Here is a 19,184-nt window from a genome sequence, read left to right as displayed (position 1 = left end):
CAATACAAATAAATCAAAATGTTAACAGAATGACAATAGAAGGCTAAAAAAACAAAACAAAACAGATACAAGAAGTCTTCATCTGAATACTTTTCTAATTCTTTACAGGAAGAACGTATTGACTGACTCATTGGTCATTTCTTGATTACTAATATTTAATTAATTGTTTATTAGTTTTTGCTTTTTAAAAACAGCTGTTTTTCAGCTCAAACTGATTTACAAACACTGTAAAAAATTTGTTAGCTTCCGTTGTTTGCAGACTTCTATTTGAAGGTTCCACTGAAATCCTTACTCAATTATAAGAGGCTAGATTTTAATTTTAGCTTTAGAATTAAAAAAGAAAGTTGTAATTATTAAAAAAAAAGGTGCTAAAGACTTGGGTTAGCTTCATGATGTGGGGTTCCCATTGCCTCATTGGTCACGCATTACTCAGCTTTGTGTGTGTGTGTGTGTGTGTGTGTGTGTGTGTGTGTGTGTGTGTGTGTGTGTGTGTGTGTGTGTGTGTGTGTGTGTGTGTGTGTGTGTGGGAGGGGGGGTGTTCATGGTTACAGACTCACAGTTCGTTGTCGTTTAGGAGTCTATTATTGAACACGTTCTGCTTTTTTGTTGTGCTGTTGTTTAAAACCTGCTGCCCCTGGACGTGAGAGGTCAGGTTTAAGTGCAGGAGCTTTACTGTCCCTATTTCTCTCAGGGCGTTGTCCAACTCAAACACAAACACTTACGCACGCACCTGTTTCACCTGGTCAGCTGGACTATTACCTCACTCCAGGAAAAGGAAGTGAGAATCACCTGATGGGCTCATTTGTGTAATCAGCTGATTGTGTGACTGGAGGGCAGAACATAGATGCCTGGTGCCTCTGGTTATTGACCATGTAAATATTAGGGGGGAAAATATACACGCAAGGTTTGACACTGAACTCCTCACGTACTTACGGGCTTCTCCTGAGCATTCCTTACTTTTCCTCATTCCTTGTTGTAATATTTTGCATAGAAATGGGGGGAAAAAAACAAACAAAAAAAAAACGGGGAAGCAGATACTGGGAGGGAAAAGCAAAAACTCTGCTTTCAGCTACCTGAAAAAGGGGGAGGAATCTGATCTGTCAGCACATTAAAAGGGTGGGGAGAATGGAGAGAAAGGGAAGAGTGACTGAGAGGGTGTGTTTCTGTGTGGGAGACAGAAAGGAGGAGGAGCAGCGTAGAGAACTCGAGCAGTGCCTCAGATCCCGTCTGCGGTGAGGACAGCCAGTGCATGTGCATTCCTGAGGCAGCCAGCAACAAAAAGAAAGCGGGACTGAGCATAGGAGGGATCGTGACACTTTCTAAACCTCTTCAAGACCACGTCTGATTGCCTGCTGACCTGTACTGACCTCCTACGCAACTAAAACACTCTAACAGGCTTCCATGCACACAAGCCGATCAGCCGGCTCTGCTGCCCTGTGAGAGGTGAAGTCTCTCCCTGACTGACGTAGAAAGAAGGAGAGAATAAAGTCACCCAGGACGTTAAAATTATTAACTTCAAGAAAGGGATCCAATCTTTGATTCCGGTGAGTAAAACCTTCTTAGATGTTTGAATTTAAGAGTTGAGAAGTTTCTTGGAGTCAGCTGATTTGCCTGTGGCTTCACTACATTTCCTCGTGCGTGTAGGGAAAAGCATTAATGTTGTAACTTGTGTATTTTTTTTATTGATGGGCACAGAAACAAAGAGAATTTGACGTTGTACCTTTACGACATTAACCGTGACGTTAAACATGTGCACACCTGTTGAACCCAGACCCGCCACCCAAGCACCTCTGGGTGCAACAAAAGAACTCAAACCTGTTTGAGGTGAAACCTCAGTCTTTGTAAACTTTTTTTTTTAAGTCCAATGTGCAATCAGATGCATTTTTAGAGTGCAGCCCTGGGGTCTCATTTATCAAACATTGCGTAGAATCCTTACTAAAACCGTACTTTAGCTCAGTAAAAAACTGTACTTACGCCAAGTAGGTTTGTGATCTATCAAACATGGAGTACGCACAGCTGCACGCAATCTCCGCTTCATAAATCGGAGACTAACGAGAATGTTTCTCAGCTGCAATTTAGTCACATCCCGCCCTCACCACGCCCACTTTCTGCCATCTATAGTCAATGCAAAGTGTCTTGTGGATCTCATGCATATACCGGCTGTTGCAGTGCTCTGCCAATGACGATGGCGACAGTAGATCAACGCAGATCAAGGAAGCACAATTTCACGAGCAGAAATTCAGGTACTTGTGGATGAGGTGGAGAAATAGAAGGAAGTGCTTTTGCAAAACAAATAAGAGAAAATCCACGGAGTGGCACAGCGTTGCTGAAGCCGTCAATGTTGTGAATTCTTCAGAGAGATCTGTGGTGGATATAAAAAAATGGTCCAATCAGGATTTGATCCCCAGACTCCTGGGTGATAGTCATGTGCGCTAACCAGTCAGCCAGACAGAGATCTCCCCTGTACAAGTAGCCAGGGCGCATGATCAATCGGGTCACATTGACAGGACACACACTGTCACAGACGCACGACGTTCTGTCTCAATCTGCCCCCCTGCTGATATTCTGCATTCCGTATTCTGTACTTCAGGCTGTGTGTGTGTGTGTGTGTGCGCGCGCACGGGCGTGTGTGTGTGTCAGTGTGCGCGCATGTGTGTGAGCGCGCGTGTGTGTGCATGTGGGGGGTCTTGTTCTGTGTGAAAATGAAGCAGTACAAGTGATAATGCTGCAGGATTTCATAATTTTATGCTTCTCAGCAGCAGCACTGCAGGTGCTCCCCATGTCCAAAATGTGCGTAAGCAAGGTCCTTAGTCAACTTAAAGTTGTGCACATTTTTCCGCTAAGTTATCTTTCATAAATCCCAAAGTTTGCCTGGAAAGTTGCTTACGCAGTTTTCCGGCCCCGTTTTGTGCGTAAGCAAGCTTGATAAATGAGGCCCCGGTCTACTGAATCTTTTACAGTTCTCTTATAGATTAATTTGGCAGGACATTTCTATAGAGTTTAGCTGCATGCTCTGATTGGATTTTACCACACTGGTGCATGTCTAAAATGCCAACAACATGCTAATCTAATGCACCAATTGACTCAGCCGCAGCCTGTTTAAACACGATGCGTGGCTATCTTCGTGTTTATAAATTCTTTGCATGGCTCTTATGGAGCTCATTAGTAGGCTGCACTTGTTATCCAATCAGGGCCATCGATTGAGACCTCCCCACCGCCATAGGAGGTGAATATTTTCGTCATGACTGACCGTAGGAGTTAGACCAACACACATTATCTCTGCTTCATGAACTCCTCTCCACTGAGATAACGCCAGAATAACAAATGACTGTAAGAAGAGGAACGACTGGAGCTTATCAATGCTTCATTTAAAGATTAGTTGGTCTTTGTTTCTCCTTTAAAAATAAAAATCAGTGGAGTTGACTTGCTGGTAATCCTTGTTCACATTCCTAACACCTTTGGTTGCTCCCTCTGCCAACGAGAAATAAGATTTTTCAGATATGGTACATTTGGATCTCATTTTAATAGACAGAGCATAGAAAGGATACTTGTCAAATGACACCTAAAGCAGAGTGATAAAAACAACAAATAACGGCTTGAATACGTTTAGAAACTTGAACTTTTCTTGCTTGGCTTGTTCAGTCACTTTCCTTCTGTTTTTTCCCTTCATGTCCCCTTCCTCTCTTCGAAACGTGTTATTTTACACGAACAAGGCTGTTTAGCATGAAGACAGCAGCGCGTCCTCAGAGGGCGCTTGTACCTCCTTCCCTGCTATGTTATTTTCACAGCTCCTTCGACGCTTGAATACGCAAACTGACTTTTCTCCTCGTTTAAACGTGTCTGTATTTCTGCCAGGGTGTCACTCGTGGTAAAGAAAGCCACTCAGCTTTAGCAAAGGTGCATCTTGGGATTCTAGAAATGAACTTTTAAATAACTCTGCGGTGAAGTGACTTAATTCTTTCTCTCTCTCTCTTTTCTCTTCTTTACTCATCACTTTTCTCCACTCCTGCAGATGCTTTGAGGACCAGGGGTAAAATCATGTGATGTGACAGACTGAAGGTTGCGATCATTTATTTCTTGGAAGTTGGTTTGATCCACTTTTCTCCCGCATGTGTCTTTACCTCCTCCGCTCTCATACGTTCTGTTGCGTCCTTGCTTTGCCTGCTCAATGTGATGGAAGGCAGCGCTGTGCTTTGCTCATGCCGGATCCATTAGGGATGAAAGCTGACTGCAGTGATAAAAGATTGATCCAGTCCTCCTTGCATCACATTCTCATCCCTCACACCCTTCCTTCTTCCCTCCCTCCCTCCCTCCCTCACGCCCCTGTTTTCAATCCAAAGTCAACCCCGTTTTCGATACATCAAATCATCAGCGCTCTGTAAATAAATCATCCCGACCAAGTTCACCAAAGCAAACTTCGTCCCACAAGATGTCAGAAATAAGAACGTTCTGTTGTTCTTGTGAAAGGACTCTCGGGAATACAGACAAACATTATTTTCCTTCTCGATATTAGGCTTCGTTAAAAATATGGTCGTTCTTTAATGCAATACTTCCTTTAGTGTTCTTGTATAGGAGTAGCGTTGTGAGCCGAGGTAGCAGAACCAGAAACGGATTGGCAATCAGCCCAGCACACAGACCTTTCTTCACCTGCTTTATCTGAGAAGGTAAAGACAAACACAACAGACCTGTAGTTTGTCACTTTGGAGTCTATAATTACTGAGAGGAAGAAGGGGATTTGGAAAAGGAATTTTTCTGTGCTGCAGTTTCAACCCTTTAGACACTTAAACACGTCTTCAGTGTGTGTGTGTGTGTGTGTGTGTGTGTGTGTGTGTGTGTGTGTGTGTGTGTGTGTGTGTGTGTGTGTGTGTGTGTGTGTGTGTGTGTTGTTAGATTGGTCAGAAATGCGTAGAGAACTAAAAATAAGTGCATGCATCCTTTGATCCCAGTTGGAAGTTTTTCTCCCGGGGGAATTTTTTGTTCTGTTGCTCAGCCTTGTTCTGGCTTCTTATCTTCAATCATTCTTTTAGAGAAATGATGTTGAAATAATTGAAGGTCACCGAGTGGCACATAGCCCGAATTTCTCCTCATTCATTTAACATGTGCAGGTCAGAGGCTACATCACTCTCGGAATTGTCATGCAGAGTGAAGTCCACCCGAGGAAATGTTCCCAGCTGCACCCAGATAACCGTAAAGTTCACCTGAGCGAGTGCTGCCATGTTTCGTCAGGTTGAACTTCTCTTGGCCTTCAACTGTGTTCACTGTGACGTTACTGAAGCCCATCTCCTCACATTTGCTGTTGCGTCGCCGCTCTTCGTGACGTGTCCGACTCCTGTTGCTGGGAGTTCTGAACGCCGTTGTCTGTTCTTCCCTTTTCTCCATAGCTCCTTGTTTTACCACGTATAGTGACTGCAGCGAAGGTAAACATCTCTGCCCCAAGGGATGCTCATGTGACTGTGAATAGGTATCCATGGATGTGCGTGTGTGTGTTAGGGAAGAACATGTTGCTTCCCTGCTTAACCATGCTGTGTTGACTCTCAGCACACAGAACTCTATGGGCAGTAAATAACATGGCGTGTCAGCCAAAGGACATGGACTGGAGCAAAAAGGGATGCGGTAAGAGTCAAGATGCTAGAGAGACAGAGACAATGTCAGAGTCAGGGTGCACGGACACTCGGTCAGCTGGTTGGAGCGCAGACAGGCAGGTGGTACTGACAGACCCATCCCTCAAGCTGAAAGGCCTGATGGCGGGCCTGTCACTGAAAGTAGATGCTTTTGATCAAGTGGATTACAAGCCAAACAAGCACATGTTGATAACTGGTGCATAAATTCTCCGCATTGATGAGCGGAAGCACAAGTGGACACATGATACTTGTTCTATTTGTAATGCGGTCAGTCACTCAGAGTTTCTGGGTTAGGGTTGAAAATAGTCTTCTACCCGTAGATGAGGAAACTCGGGGCAGACAAAGCGACACAGATCTACGTCCCACTGTAAATTAGCAAATTAGCAATAAAGGACTCATCCTCATATCATAACCTGAGAAGGCCTTGTAGATTTTTGCAGCCAGGAGAGAGCAGAGCGTGTCCAAGGCTAGTAGAAGCTAACTTTTAGCATTAGCAACTCCACAACATGACAGAACTCCTTCAGGCTTGTGCTACTTATAATATATAAAATGTCAACAGCAAACAGATAGTCAGTGAAAGCGTTGCAATTCTGTTTGCCAATCGGAGGAGAGATCTCAGATTAGTGTGAATATTAATGAGTAATGTAATGAGTACATAAATCCTGCCTAACTTCTTTTTCCTGAAACAGGAGCGCGAGAGCTTTGCTCCACAGGAACTGACTCACAAGGCATTAATTCATACTAGGGACTATAGCAGATTTATTGAAATAATGAGTGTAGGCCCTCTTCAAATAAATGTTGTTTATTTGACAAAATATACTGAATAACAAATGTTCTAAAACACATTTCAGGAGTTATTCTTATCAATTTCTAATAATGCAAAATGAACTCATTTTATTACATTTGAAAGGATAGGCAGCATCAAATGTAAAGGTCTGGGAACTTTCCACACATTTATCACGTGCACACGCACGCGCGCGCGCACACACACGCACATGCGCACACACACGTTTACCTATGAATCTCTCATGTGTGCAGTTCAGACCATCGTGCTCCCACAGACATAATGGGACCAAAGCAGACACTGCTTGTCATCCTTAGAGATCAACAGATAAGCCATATTCTCAGTGTCAGATTACCCTCTTCTCTGCGGTTTTTAATGAAGTGTAACTCAGACCTGGGCCCTGTTCCAAAACACAGATTCTCCGAGTTCTCTTGGGGACAAACCTGGAATATATTTGAAGATCCCTGTATGCTGCTTTTGATTCAAACCTCTTCAACAAACACTTGTCTTTGTGCCAGCGTGTCCAGCCTCCCCCTCCCACCTCTTGCCAATCCCAGAGGGCAGACAGCGTAGCTCTCTTATGTAAACTCGGCAGCTTCCTTGTTGGCATGTACACACTCGGTATCCATGCCAACGTTGCTCTGGTGATCATATAGGAATGATTGGAAACAACCTCAGATGAAGGGTGGTTGTACCTACAACCTTCTTCGTACTCATCCCGACTGTCCAAACATCCCCGATGGCTCTGATAGTTGTTGTTCCTCTGAGTAATGACAGGAGGACAGAGAAATCCATGACATCCACTCATCAAACTGTAAATCAGGAATATTTGGGAGGCCCACCCAAGCCTCTCAAACCACATGCAATACAAACATCCCACCCATTACTTTGTGTACTCTATCTGGTACAGTTAAGACTGGGTATTTAAACTACAACAACACAGCTGCATATCTGAAACGTGGCTAACAAATGTTGAAATTGTTCTTCATTGCTTTAATTTTTAAGTTTACATGATCTCATCTTCACATTTTCATAAAATTTCAGTTTTCAGAATTCGTTGTTGCTCGAGCAGTTTCCTCAGATCTGTTTGTAATTCTGTTTAAACTGAATAAACAACTTATTTTTTTACTTATTTCGCCTTGGATACAGTTTATATTACAAATAAGTCATGGAAAATGTTCAAGCCCTAGCTACGGTTATCATAACACTCATGACGTACACCCACCATTCCATTCTTCCAAAACTTAACGGCCCACACCAAAACATCTGAACTCCCCGTTGCCTGACATCTTGTTTTATTTGTGTTGCTCCTTCCATTCCTTCTGTATTTAAAAATAAATAAACATCTCCATGATGTCAGTGGATTATGCTATTTCAGATTACTTTTTCCACAAACCTGTCTGTTAGGTCTGAATCAGTCTCTATTCTAGTTAATCTAGTGATGTGTTGGCGCTACCAGAGAGCGTGCCTGTTCAAACCTGTTTTAGCTCTTATCTTTATTTCGTTTTTGTGGGATGAAGCACCTTTATGGTAACAAAATGTCAGATCTTATCAGTATAGGTCTGGTCAGGCTGTAACGTTTGAAGATCTAAATGCCGACTCTCACTCGAAGGCGGTGTTTTCCTGCATCCCTGTTTCTAAAAGGGCCAGGTGTGTTGGAACTCCCTACGTAAATAATGGGAAGGTGTGAGGACAGATGCTTTGCATACCAGACGCACTGATCTGAGCAGCTGATCTCTGAAACTTTCTGGCAGTTGTCCAAAGTTCATCATGTACAGAAATTCTTAGTGTTCTGTTTTAAAGTCCTGTTTGATCAAAACCAGCAGTGCATGGGCTACATTAGTCATAGTGGTGGTTAGCGAAGTGCCCATGAAATGTTTTGATGGCAGATTGATGCCTTGGGAGGAAACTGAACAAAATTCCTAATTTTAGCCGTGAAAACATAAATTCAGTTGAAGGGGTTGGTTTTTTTTTTCAGAGTTTTTCTTGTAACGTTATCACTAGAGCCCCACACAAGTATGTGCACCTGCTTTTTTGCAGATTTATACCTCAAAATGAAATTCTCTTCCATCACTGTGGCATATGACAGGCTAGTGCTGCGATTAGATGATGTGGCTGAGAGGCACTGAGATTTTTAGGTTGATATATATTTATTTTTCATGAAAATGCAAATAGCAAAAATCCCTGGGCTCAGAAAGGGACTTGCAAGTGCATTTTATATCACAGACTGCATGGAATTAAAGTCTGATGAAAAATGAACCTATTCACCACTTAAACGGCCTTCTTTCAGTGTTTTTATGGTCAAAAATCACTTTAGTAATTTAAATAAAATCACCATCTAATCACTTTGAGCTTCTGTGTTTGTTAAAAATTGTACAACATTACGGGAATAAGTGCCGTTTAAGTCACAATATGCATTGTTTTTCTGCAATTAATCTAATTAATCATTTTTGAAAGGTGTGAAACACCAAAAAGTATTTTTTAATGATTATTTCTGATTATAATCGGTCGCTCTGAGTTTCACACGCAGGCTGAACATGTAAACAGTCTCCTAACCCTTTCTCCTGCATTAGCTTCTGGTAGAAAAAAGACGGTGAAACTCTAGGATTGGAAAATCCTGACAGATCTACATCACACTGTCACATTCATGGACTCATCCATCTTGACTCGCGACATGGAGAGCTGTTTTTGGTTTAGCGTCCAGGAAACAGCACAGCACCTCTCAGCTAGGAGATGCTAACCATTAGCCACTTCACCACACGGCAGAAGCTCCTTCAGGCTTGACTTATTTGACGAAACATCAGTGTCACCAGAGTCAGGTTGATGTTAGCCAATCAGAGGAGAGATGTCCAAATATCAGAAAATAAGACTCCAAATCCTGCCGTCTGAAGCTCCGCTCTGCTGCATTCTTCTAGTTCCTGAAACAAGCACATCTAATCTCCCCCAGTACAACTTACAAGGCATTTATTCCTACTAGAGCAGGGGTGTCAAACTCAGTTTTGCTCAAGGGCCACATTGAGGAAAATCTAGTCCCAAGTGGGCCAGACCAGTAAAATTAAAGTACCCGGTATGTATAAATTAAAAACTGCTTCAGATTGTTTTCTTTGTTTTAATACGATCAACATAAAACAAGGCTGGAGCCTGAGGACGGTGTATCCAAAATAGTTAAAGCACAACATCACTATTAATAATAAAACACCTGAAGTGTATTTGAAAATGTGAAATACAAAACAAAAAACCCAAACAATTCCTCAGCAATTCAAATAATTGATTCACGGATCACATGACTACATCAGTTTCATGCATGTCTTTGACTCCTGACACCTGATATCTTTTAGCTTTCACCAGCAGTTTAATTGAAAAATGAAAGCTTTTTTTCAGACTTTACATTGAAAAGTCTGAAAATAAGGTTTACACAATCATCTCGCGGGCCAGATTTAAACTGTGTGCGGGCCTGATCCGGCCCGCGGGCCGCATATTTTGACACCCCTGTACTAGAGAGTTCTGCAAATGTATTGATTAAACAAGTGAACCACACCTTTTAAACATGTGTAAAACACAAAAAAGATGAAGGATTTGTTTAAACTTAATTTATTTAAACTAGCAAAACCTTGAAAATGATTTGTTTGCTTTCCGTTGGGATCCGATTTATTTATTATCGTTCTGATTTCGTGTGGTTACCATGCCAACACGTGTTAAGAAATAAAAGATGAAGCTCCCAGTTTCCACATTTATATACGTGCGATCTTTGTGCTTCGTGTAGGACAATTAATAAAATAGTAAAATGAAAGTCATGTTGTTACAGTGAGTAACTGAAACACACTCGAACATGTCTAAGCAGTTCACCAAGGAGAGAACCATCTGGTTGTAAAATTTTAATTCCCTATTAGCAAGTCAGCCTTGTATTTGGAGATGAGTCTGGCTTTTTCTTGTGTTTTATTCAAGGTTTTCAAAAAGGGGGAAAAAGAAAAGAAAAAGCAAACAAAAACCAGGAGTAAATTATTGAAGCAAGCTGACACGGAAGCAACTTTTAAATTGCTAATGAGTTCAATTTCAAACATGCGACACTGGAGGCTGTGGGATTCCTGACTGCTCAATGACTCATACAGGAAGTAAAAGTAAACCCCATACCTTACTCTTGTAAAAATAAGTAGCCATGAATAATGGACCCAGATATATTTAGGACTACACATTTTCACTTTATGTGCTGAGTAAATTGTACCCTTTAAATACGGGGGATTACTTGGACAATTAGATATTGGTTTAGTCCAAAATTATGCTTCATCATTTAGTTTCAGTCTGACTCCTGGCTATCTATACTTACACCGCTGTAACATATTATTTTGGCAATGACTAACTAAAAATACATTACTCATTGCATGAGTAAGTGTGTGTATTATTTAGAAAGGGAGTTCAGAGTTGATGTCCTACTTCCCTTGTAGGCAGTGCTGAGTCAGATCAGGCATATGCGATTACACATGGGTGCCCATCAGCAGTCTAACAGCCTCTTTTCCTGTTTCAGCCACCAAACTTCTCTACAGTTCAGCTTGTAGCCAGCAAAACCACCCGTTCTGCCTGAGCTGGGCACTCAGGCGATGTGCCGTCCTTTATTATCATTCTCATCATTAGCTCCTGGCTCTTTGGGTGGATCCATGAGTCAGCGCAAACATATTCCTTGACTCTAATGTATTCACCTCCTCCTAGTTTCCGGCATTGGAATAAACGATGACTGCCAAACTAGGTGAGACTTGCTGCTTTTGGACGAATAATGCTGTAGTGTTATTGTGGCCACAGCTATGTAAACCTCTGTGGATGAACATTCATGTTGGCCTTCAATTAGCTTGTAGGGCTGTGTTTTGTTTTGCAATTAAAACCTGGTCAGTGGTTTTAGTAATTATTTACTGGGTTGTCCAGTAATCAGAAGGTTGCAGGTTCGATCCCGGCTCTGGACAGAGAATTCTGCCTTCTATCTCACCATTTATTTTCAGTCACATGCATAACAATTGTATGATGGTTTACTTTAGGTCAAAATGTAGATCTGAGAGTTTGAAAGTAAGTAACTTGCATTTTAACATTATAAAAAATAGATGGGAAAATGCTCGGATTAGAAAAAATCTTTAAGATCTGTACGTGATTATGTCAAAGTAGCATTTACGGACTCACCCATAACTGGCTCACGATGGGGCGGCTGATTCAGCTTCCAGGAAATAGCAGAGCGCATCTCGGCTGGCTGAAGCTAACTGTTAGCATTAGCAACTCCACAATTCAGCTGAACTCTTTCAGATTTGTGTTGTTTGTGGACATAGATCATCAGTGTTGCAAAGTGAATGGAGTCAGTAGGGTTGCACTGCTGTTATCCAATCAGAAGTGAGATTTCTGAATGTCAGGGGGAAAGAAATCCAAACCAGGTTATGTTGTGCTCCCCTCCTCCACTAACTTCTACTTCCTGAAACAGGAGTGAAAGAGTCCCCCCCCAGAGTTTGACTGACAATGAATAAATTTATACTAGAGACCACTGCAAATGTTTTGGAAGAAAGAGAGTGAAGTTGGTCTTTAAATACAATGAATAATACACATTTCCTTTGAACATAACATATAACTATGAATATTACTAATAACATTTGAGAAACTACCTTAGTGGAACTAGTTAACATAACTTGATTAGGTAATTTAAACATGTGATTCCTGTGCAAACAAACATTTGGATGCAAGTCTAACTGTAGCTTTTTACATAGTTTAGACTGAGCTTTTAGCATGTCAATGCTAACAAATAGAGAACATTTAAGAAGGGCTAATTGGTAGCACATTTATGAATAAAAAAATGCTTTTGAAATAAATGTAAGAAAAAAATACTTTGCGTCTGGTGTGTTGATACCTCATTGAAAGTTTGCTAACAGATAACCATTCAAACATATTATCTATTTAACATGAAGCATATTTTGAGAGCACGCTGCAGCCTGGTCCTACCAGAAAGCTATTAAGCTTTAATCCCACTTGTTGGAAACTCTATCTAATATCTACTTTGCCTACAAGCCCAGTGGACCACTCGCTTGTCCTCTGCCTGTAGGGGCAATAATTTTGCTGATGATGACTTGAGACTGGCATTTATGTTGTTGTGAAGTCAAGAGACAGAGATTTTGACAAACGTGGAACATGGGAAAAAAAATCATTATAGATGACAGCACAAGGATATTTGAGGCTTGACATGTGCTACGTAATTTATATTCAGTTCTCAAATGTCTTATGATTGTCAAGAAATTGCACTGCATTGATGTTTTGTGCAGAACTAGTACATCTCAGAGCCTTGATGCAACTTTTCTTAATGCTTGGGAAAATATTAATTTTTGAACAGAGAAATATGTTTGAAATTAATGATATTGCACATGGAAAATGTGTCTGTGTGAAAATGAAATAAAGGCTATAAAAAAATTGCACCTGCAATTGAAAAGAGCCAGGTGGTTTGAGAAGAGGCGTTCCAGATACACCGGAGAGTTAATTGAAGGTGTGGTTTACTAATGTAGTCAATGCATTTGTAGTGCTCTCTAGTGTACATCAATGCCTGGTGAATCATTAACCCTCCCACTGTCCTAATGGGTGTGACCCCGCAAGGAAAGTTGACTATTGAGCAGGGTTGATGGTTTATCCCTTGGGACCATGTGGCAGGGGTGAGGAGTGAGCACCACTTCACCCCTGCCACGTGGACCTCAAGGGATAAACCATCAATCCTGCTTTATGGTCAACTTTCCTCATGGTGTCACCCATAAAGACAGTGGGAGGGTTGAAAAATAGAAAAGCTTTGATGCTCCTGTTGTGAGATGCAGAATTTATCTGGCAGATGGGCTAGAAACAGCAGGACTGTTCATTATTATTAATGATATGCACACACCGCGCTTATGATTGGCTAACAGAACACGTCCATTCATGTTGCAAAGCCACTATCACAAAGACAATCTCTGATCGCTCTCCTCGCTTCAAAAACATTTTAAAAAGCCTTCCTGTGGATGGGCACAAGCCAAGATGGGTGGGACCCTGAATGCATTTTAACATTGTGACATAGATATGTGATGATTTTCAAATCCTATCGTTTCACCATCTAATATCAGAAGCTAATATAGGAGATAGATGTAGGAGACTGTTTTCATGTTCAGCTTGCATGAAACACTCAGAGTGACCGATTATAATCAGAAATAATAATTTAAAAATGTGTTTTCAGTCAACCACACCTTTAAAATTCAATTTCTACGAAAATGTTGTTGCTCAATCCCAAACATGTGCGTCCTTGTACAAGCAGAAATGTTCTCACTTGTGGTGTAAAAAGAATGGAGTGTACCAAAGGAAGTGGTGGATAAAAGAATGCAAAATAGGCTGCAAGGCAAGACAAAAGTATCTGTTATCCCTTTTAGTTTTATCAGTAATAATATGTCAGCACTCTGGCATGGCTGTAAATGGCTGTAGACAGGGAGAACAACTCAGACAGACGCAACCCAAAGCAACAATGTCCGTGCAACACTGATGAGAGCAGGCTGCTGGTGCCAGTGCGTTACTGGCTCATTGAGTGCTTGTTCTAACCAACCCAACCTGGAACGGAGTGGCACAGAGGCCTCTGCTTCCCCAAGTGCTGTTCAATGTCTTTCAACATAAATATCAATCCTATTATTTACACTTTAGTCAAGTTGGCTGGTATGGATGGGTATTTATCTGCACTTATTGTGTTTTGGATCCATCTGTTGCAATATGCACTACACACTTGGCCCTTTACCCCCAACAATGGTTCGTCGTGCTTGCATTGCTGCGGAGAAAGCACGGTAATTGTCCTAAGCTGAAACAGCCTCTCATAAAGATAGGTTTTAAATGACATCTCTGCGCAAACACACACACCTAAATGAACAAATGAGACAACCTTTGACCATTTCACTAGTACTAGTACAACAGAGTGCTTGATTCTTCTTATGCACCCACACACACAAACACACCCCACATAAATGCTCTCATTGTAGCCTCAGGCAGCGAGTAGCTACAGCATATTAATATCCCAAGTGTTCCTTAGTATTTTCTGACTAATAGAGATAAAATTTGGAAAAGGAACTTAAGGGTGTGTTTGTCCAGATGCATGAAGACACACGTTCTATGATTAACATAGGGCTCTTGATCAGAAAATTCAAAAGCTCCCTTTTATTGCACTAGATGTTTGAATTATATTATATTTATCGTGGCAGATGTGTCTAGGAAATGGCTGCAAATTGAATGGAATAAGTCGTGTTTCCAGTATAGGAGTTCCGGGAAATTTCTGGGAGGGGGAAAACAACCATGAGAAATGATGGCTAGATCCTCTCAGCTGCTGTGTCTCCACACAAATTCAGCCTTTTTACGACTCTGCTAAGACGTCAGCTTATCACGACTGCTTCTGCAGTGCATGATGTCACTGATCAGCGCCAACAGGCATCTCCAGACAACAATAACATTAAAAGTTTTATTTTTTCACAGTATGGTGTAGCTTAACCGAGTCAGAGTATAGTGGCTGTGCGACATAAAATGTGGCGTTCAATGACCAGAAGAAACTATGTAGTCCACAAAGCGGCCTTTCTTTTGGCGTTCAGCAGTGATGGTTTCAAAGCTGGGTGAACCGCGTTTATTTTCTTTTACTTTCCTTTCATTTTGCTTCACAAGCAACTCTTCCAATTGTACAAATGCCTGTTGTTTGATTTGGGTGACGTCTGCCCATGTCATTCCCTACTGAGCTACAACCAATCAGCATGAGGTAACCAAAAGTTTTACTCAGCGACTCTACTGGGCCATTCCGAGTAACTACCCCGCAGCTCAGATACTCCGGTGGTTCCTGAAAATGGCCCAGAAAATGGTCCTTCCAGCTGACAGTGAAACAGAGACACGTGCATGCCCCAAAGTTCCAATTACCCTGACGGTCCGGGCCTATTGGTTTGATTATTAGCTTGCCCGGGAAAGCTAATGGATTTGCTGCTCATTCGCTAGCCGAATCATGCCTAGTGTGTGTGTGTGTGTTCAGGGTAAGGGTGTAAATCACTAGTTTGATCACAAGACATTGTTATATCAATACAGTGGATTGCAATTTGATGCTTCCTGATATCTCAAATTCAGTCACAATACCATTTCCATTTGATTTGATTTAGAATCCACTGAACCGGTTTTAACGGTTTTACGAGTAAATGATCACAATCGTCTCCCAGGGGAGAGACGATTTCTTCGCTGGCTGTTTTCTCACTGCTCGCTACCTTCATTTGACATGTTTAGTGCAGGAACAGGTAAAAAAAACGACATGTAAGCAGAACTTCAAAATAAAGCAGTTTTCAAAATAAAAGTGTGTTTGATTAATTTTTATTGTATTAATATTATTATTATTATTATTATTTGTATTTTGAACCTTATAATCGATGTATCAATGTAGATCAATATGTTGTTACACTCCATGGAGCTGCCAGGGTCACCGCCTCTTTCAGTTGAAATCACTCAAAAAAATCTGGGTTCTGTTCTTGAAAGCAGAAAAATGTTTGTTAGCTGGATGCATGAGTGATGGCGACATGAGAAAGAGACCGGCACATGTTTGTCATCTTGTTTTTTTTTTTCTCTTTTCCATCAACAGCAGGACATGTCAGCTTTTGTAAACTTAGCAGACGGGTTTCTCGCGCTTTTTTGTTTTTTTGTTTTAGTCAAAGATTAGAGAAGAAGACTTTCTGATAGTTTCAGGTCAAGTAAATGTAAAACTCAGTGGAATGTGTGAAAGATTACAAAGACTTTCAGCTGAAACTGCGTCCAGTCCAGATTTAGATGGGTGGGGCTCGGATGAAAGCAGGGGTGGATTTTAAATGTGTTTTTTGCCCTTTGGAGATTGTAGGGTCACGGCAACCTGTGGTTAAGGAATAGTTTGAGGAGCTGTTGCCATGACGGAGTTTTGAGTAACTTGTATGACTTGGATTAGAGTGGAGCGTGTGTGTGTGTGTGTGTGTGTGTGTGTGTGTGTGTGTGTGTGTGTGTGTGTGTGTGTGTGTGTGTGTGTGTGTGTGTGTGTGTGTGTGTGTGTGTGTGTGTGTGTGTAATTAGAGCAATTTAAAAAACATGTGCAGCCTGTTTTTGTTTGTTTTTATCTCGGTAGCTAAATTTTATGCAAAACAAATCTTTGACATTGTCTGCATCCCAAATACCATTTTTGCCAATATCATCATCAATGAGAGCTATTCACTCGAGCTGGGTATAGATACCTCTTCTTCCACCTGTATCTCCTTGAAAACTGACGTGTGACTCTGGGGCTGTGTTAGGCAGGCGGATGTCTGGTCTTCAGTGCGGCTCTGCCGTGACAAAAGAACAAGGCAGCAACCCGAGACTCACAGGCCTGTTTGTTTCCTGTTAGTGGAGATTATCACATTTCATTAGCCAGAGTTACAAGAACTAAGCATCATGGGAGTGAGCCATTCCAAGCTGGGACGTGTTTAATGTCTGGTTTCTCATTTATAGCAAGCCGCAATAGCAAGTTTGGAAAACAAATTGGCTTAAAAATGCTTTTCGATGCCTCTTAAAAAAGTTTTAACATAGTACAGCTATGCAGATATTGTAGAAATAAAAAGGTTATAAAGTTGTTGTCTCACATTTGTCTAAAAACTTCTGCCAATAACACGATTTGGATTGAAAGCAACTACTGGACTATCCGATTGTCGGTCTCGCCGGACTTCCGTGCTTCCATGGGTCCATTCATTACACACTCCCATATTTATCAACAGAACACCACTGGTGTGAGAGGTTTTGCGCTCAGTAATATCAGAGAAGGAGAAACAGCCGGCTGCTACCATTTCAACTTTAGGACAAACTTCCAGAGTCCCAAAAAGCAAAGCACCATTTGAAGTCACAGACAACAAAATATGTTTGGACCTAGAAAACGGCGATTGGTGTTTAGCGCTCTCTTGTTTCCTCTGGCATAGCGGGTTTCTGGTTCCGGGGCATGCAGAAGCAGTGAAGACACCCGAGGGGAGGGGGTTAGTGTTCCGTGACAGTGTTTGCATTCAAAACCTAGCTTGACTGCAGATTTGCTGTAGCGGCTTTAATGTGAAGTTTTGTTTGGCAGAGCTTATTATCACAGATCATCTCTTTTCTCTCCTCCATGCATGTGGCATCCAAATAAAAATTACTTCAGTGTGTTTTTGTTAGTTTGTCTTCTTTCTTTTTGCCGAGCTTGTGGCATTCTGCTATACTGAAGGGTTAACATTTTCAAACGTTTCTTTATGTTTACCTTTTTGAAACCGCACAGGCAAGGTTAATAATTATCTACCCTCATTTTGAAACTCAGCCTTCAAACCTTACTTATTTATTGCTACATTGCTCAATCTGGCTTATCTGAAAGAGAAGACCTCTTTGCAGTGTTGAAATTCCATCCTTTTTTTATACTGACAATCACTCCTTTCTTATGTCAGATTCCTTAAATAAAATTACCTCCTGGATGTCTCAGAAAGAATTCCTTTTACATGTGATCATCCTTTACAATCTGCTCCTTGTTTATGGTGATCCCGTTCCACGGGTTTGATTTTTGACTCACGCTGTCATTTGCTCTGTATTTGGTGTCGTGTTGGGCTGCACCGTAGGATGTTGCCACATCAGATAGGCTTTTGCTCCCCGGGAGACTTTGTGTTTGGCATCTAAACAGCAAAGAGCAATGGTGGCGCGGGTCAAACAGGTCAGCGGTGGAGGAGGGGCAGGGTGAGAGCTTTGTTAGGGAAGAGCAAGAATTCTTCCGGCTGGAAGATGAAGTCAGTGCATTCCTGCCAGTAGGCAGCATGGCGGAGCAAAGCCGCGCTTTGAGTGACGGAGAAGATAAAAGTGGTGTTCAAAGTGAAACACCTCCCATCGAGGACCAGAGAGTCAGAAGAGAACACCATCTGCTTGTCTTGGGTGATGACTTTTCTACTTAGCTGCAAAATTTCCTTCACGGTGCCAAACCTAAGAGACAAGTGCCTGGAGCATTTTTCTTTTTATAAGCGCCACAGTGATTTATTGCCTTGTTTTGAAGTTTAGCTCTTAAAAGTACAGACAGAAAGGGGGACGACCAGGCTTAATGATATTTCCGCAGGTTAAACCCGCCGCTCAGATCTGTCAGGTTTGTTTGGGATCCAGTTCAAGTCCTGTTGAGATCGGTCAAACTGAACAAAAAGGTACTCAAGCCTGGCCTGTTTCTTTGCACTCTTGACTTGCTCTGCTTTCCCTGTCAGTTCTCCTTGGCAATAAGCTATCATAACAGCTTTGAAGGAGGGCAGCCAAGCATTTAATTGGGTTACAGGTTGGCGTTTGTGCTCACAGGTCCACCAGAAAATGCAACATTACTTTATTTTTTGGCTGCTGTGTTTCTGACCTAAGCACCGTTTGATGTTTAACCTGATTGTATAATAAAGTGACCTGGATGAGGAGTTGCTCGGTGCATGAGAGCTTTACAGACTTTCTTATTTAGGCTATCAACAGCACCTGTAACTTTTGGAATAAGATTTACATTTTTATCTCTGTGAAAACTTAAACAGATGGGATGTAAAAGTCAAAATGAGACTTTTATGGGTTTTCTTCTTGTATTTTTTTTTACAGAGGGTCATGCAGCGGTAAAGTGTGCCAGATAAATATCTCCGTTGTGTCCTGTTTGGTCCAAAATGGAGCTCAAAGTTTGGGTTGATGGAGTAGTGCGGGTTGTATGTGGCCTGTCTGAGGAAACGTCATGCCAGGACGTCGTCATAGCTCTGGCACAAGCCATTGGTGAGTACCCCGTTCTTTAAATG

General features: G+C 41.6%; 1 protein-coding gene across 4 annotated transcripts in view; it reads left to right on the top strand.

Annotated features, from left to right (window-relative positions):
- rassf7a (Ras association domain family member 7a) overlaps window positions 1-19,184 on the top strand; it is a 37,540-nt gene that overhangs the window by 9,505 nt on the left and 8,851 nt on the right. For 2 of the 4 annotated variants that reach the window (XM_070550696.1, XM_070550695.1), the window contains exons 1-2: window positions 1,357-1,544; window positions 18,997-19,161. In XM_070550696.1, the coding sequence (XP_070406797.1) occupies window positions 19,059-19,161 (103 nt within the window). In that variant the 5' untranslated portion in view covers window positions 1,357-1,544; window positions 18,997-19,058. Of the gene's footprint in view, window positions 1-1,356; window positions 1,545-18,452; window positions 18,576-18,996; window positions 19,162-19,184 lie in introns of those variants that run through there. The other 2 variants (XM_054733225.2, XM_054733224.2) reach the window with 2 other exon arrangements.

This window comes from Nothobranchius furzeri, chromosome 4 (genome assembly GCF_043380555.1).
Source record: "Nothobranchius furzeri strain GRZ-AD chromosome 4, NfurGRZ-RIMD1, whole genome shotgun sequence".
Taxonomy (NCBI): Eukaryota; Metazoa; Chordata; class Actinopteri; order Cyprinodontiformes; family Nothobranchiidae; genus Nothobranchius; species Nothobranchius furzeri.
The sequence above is the reverse complement of the archived record's forward strand: the minus strand, read 5'-3'. Positions and strand labels throughout refer to the sequence as shown.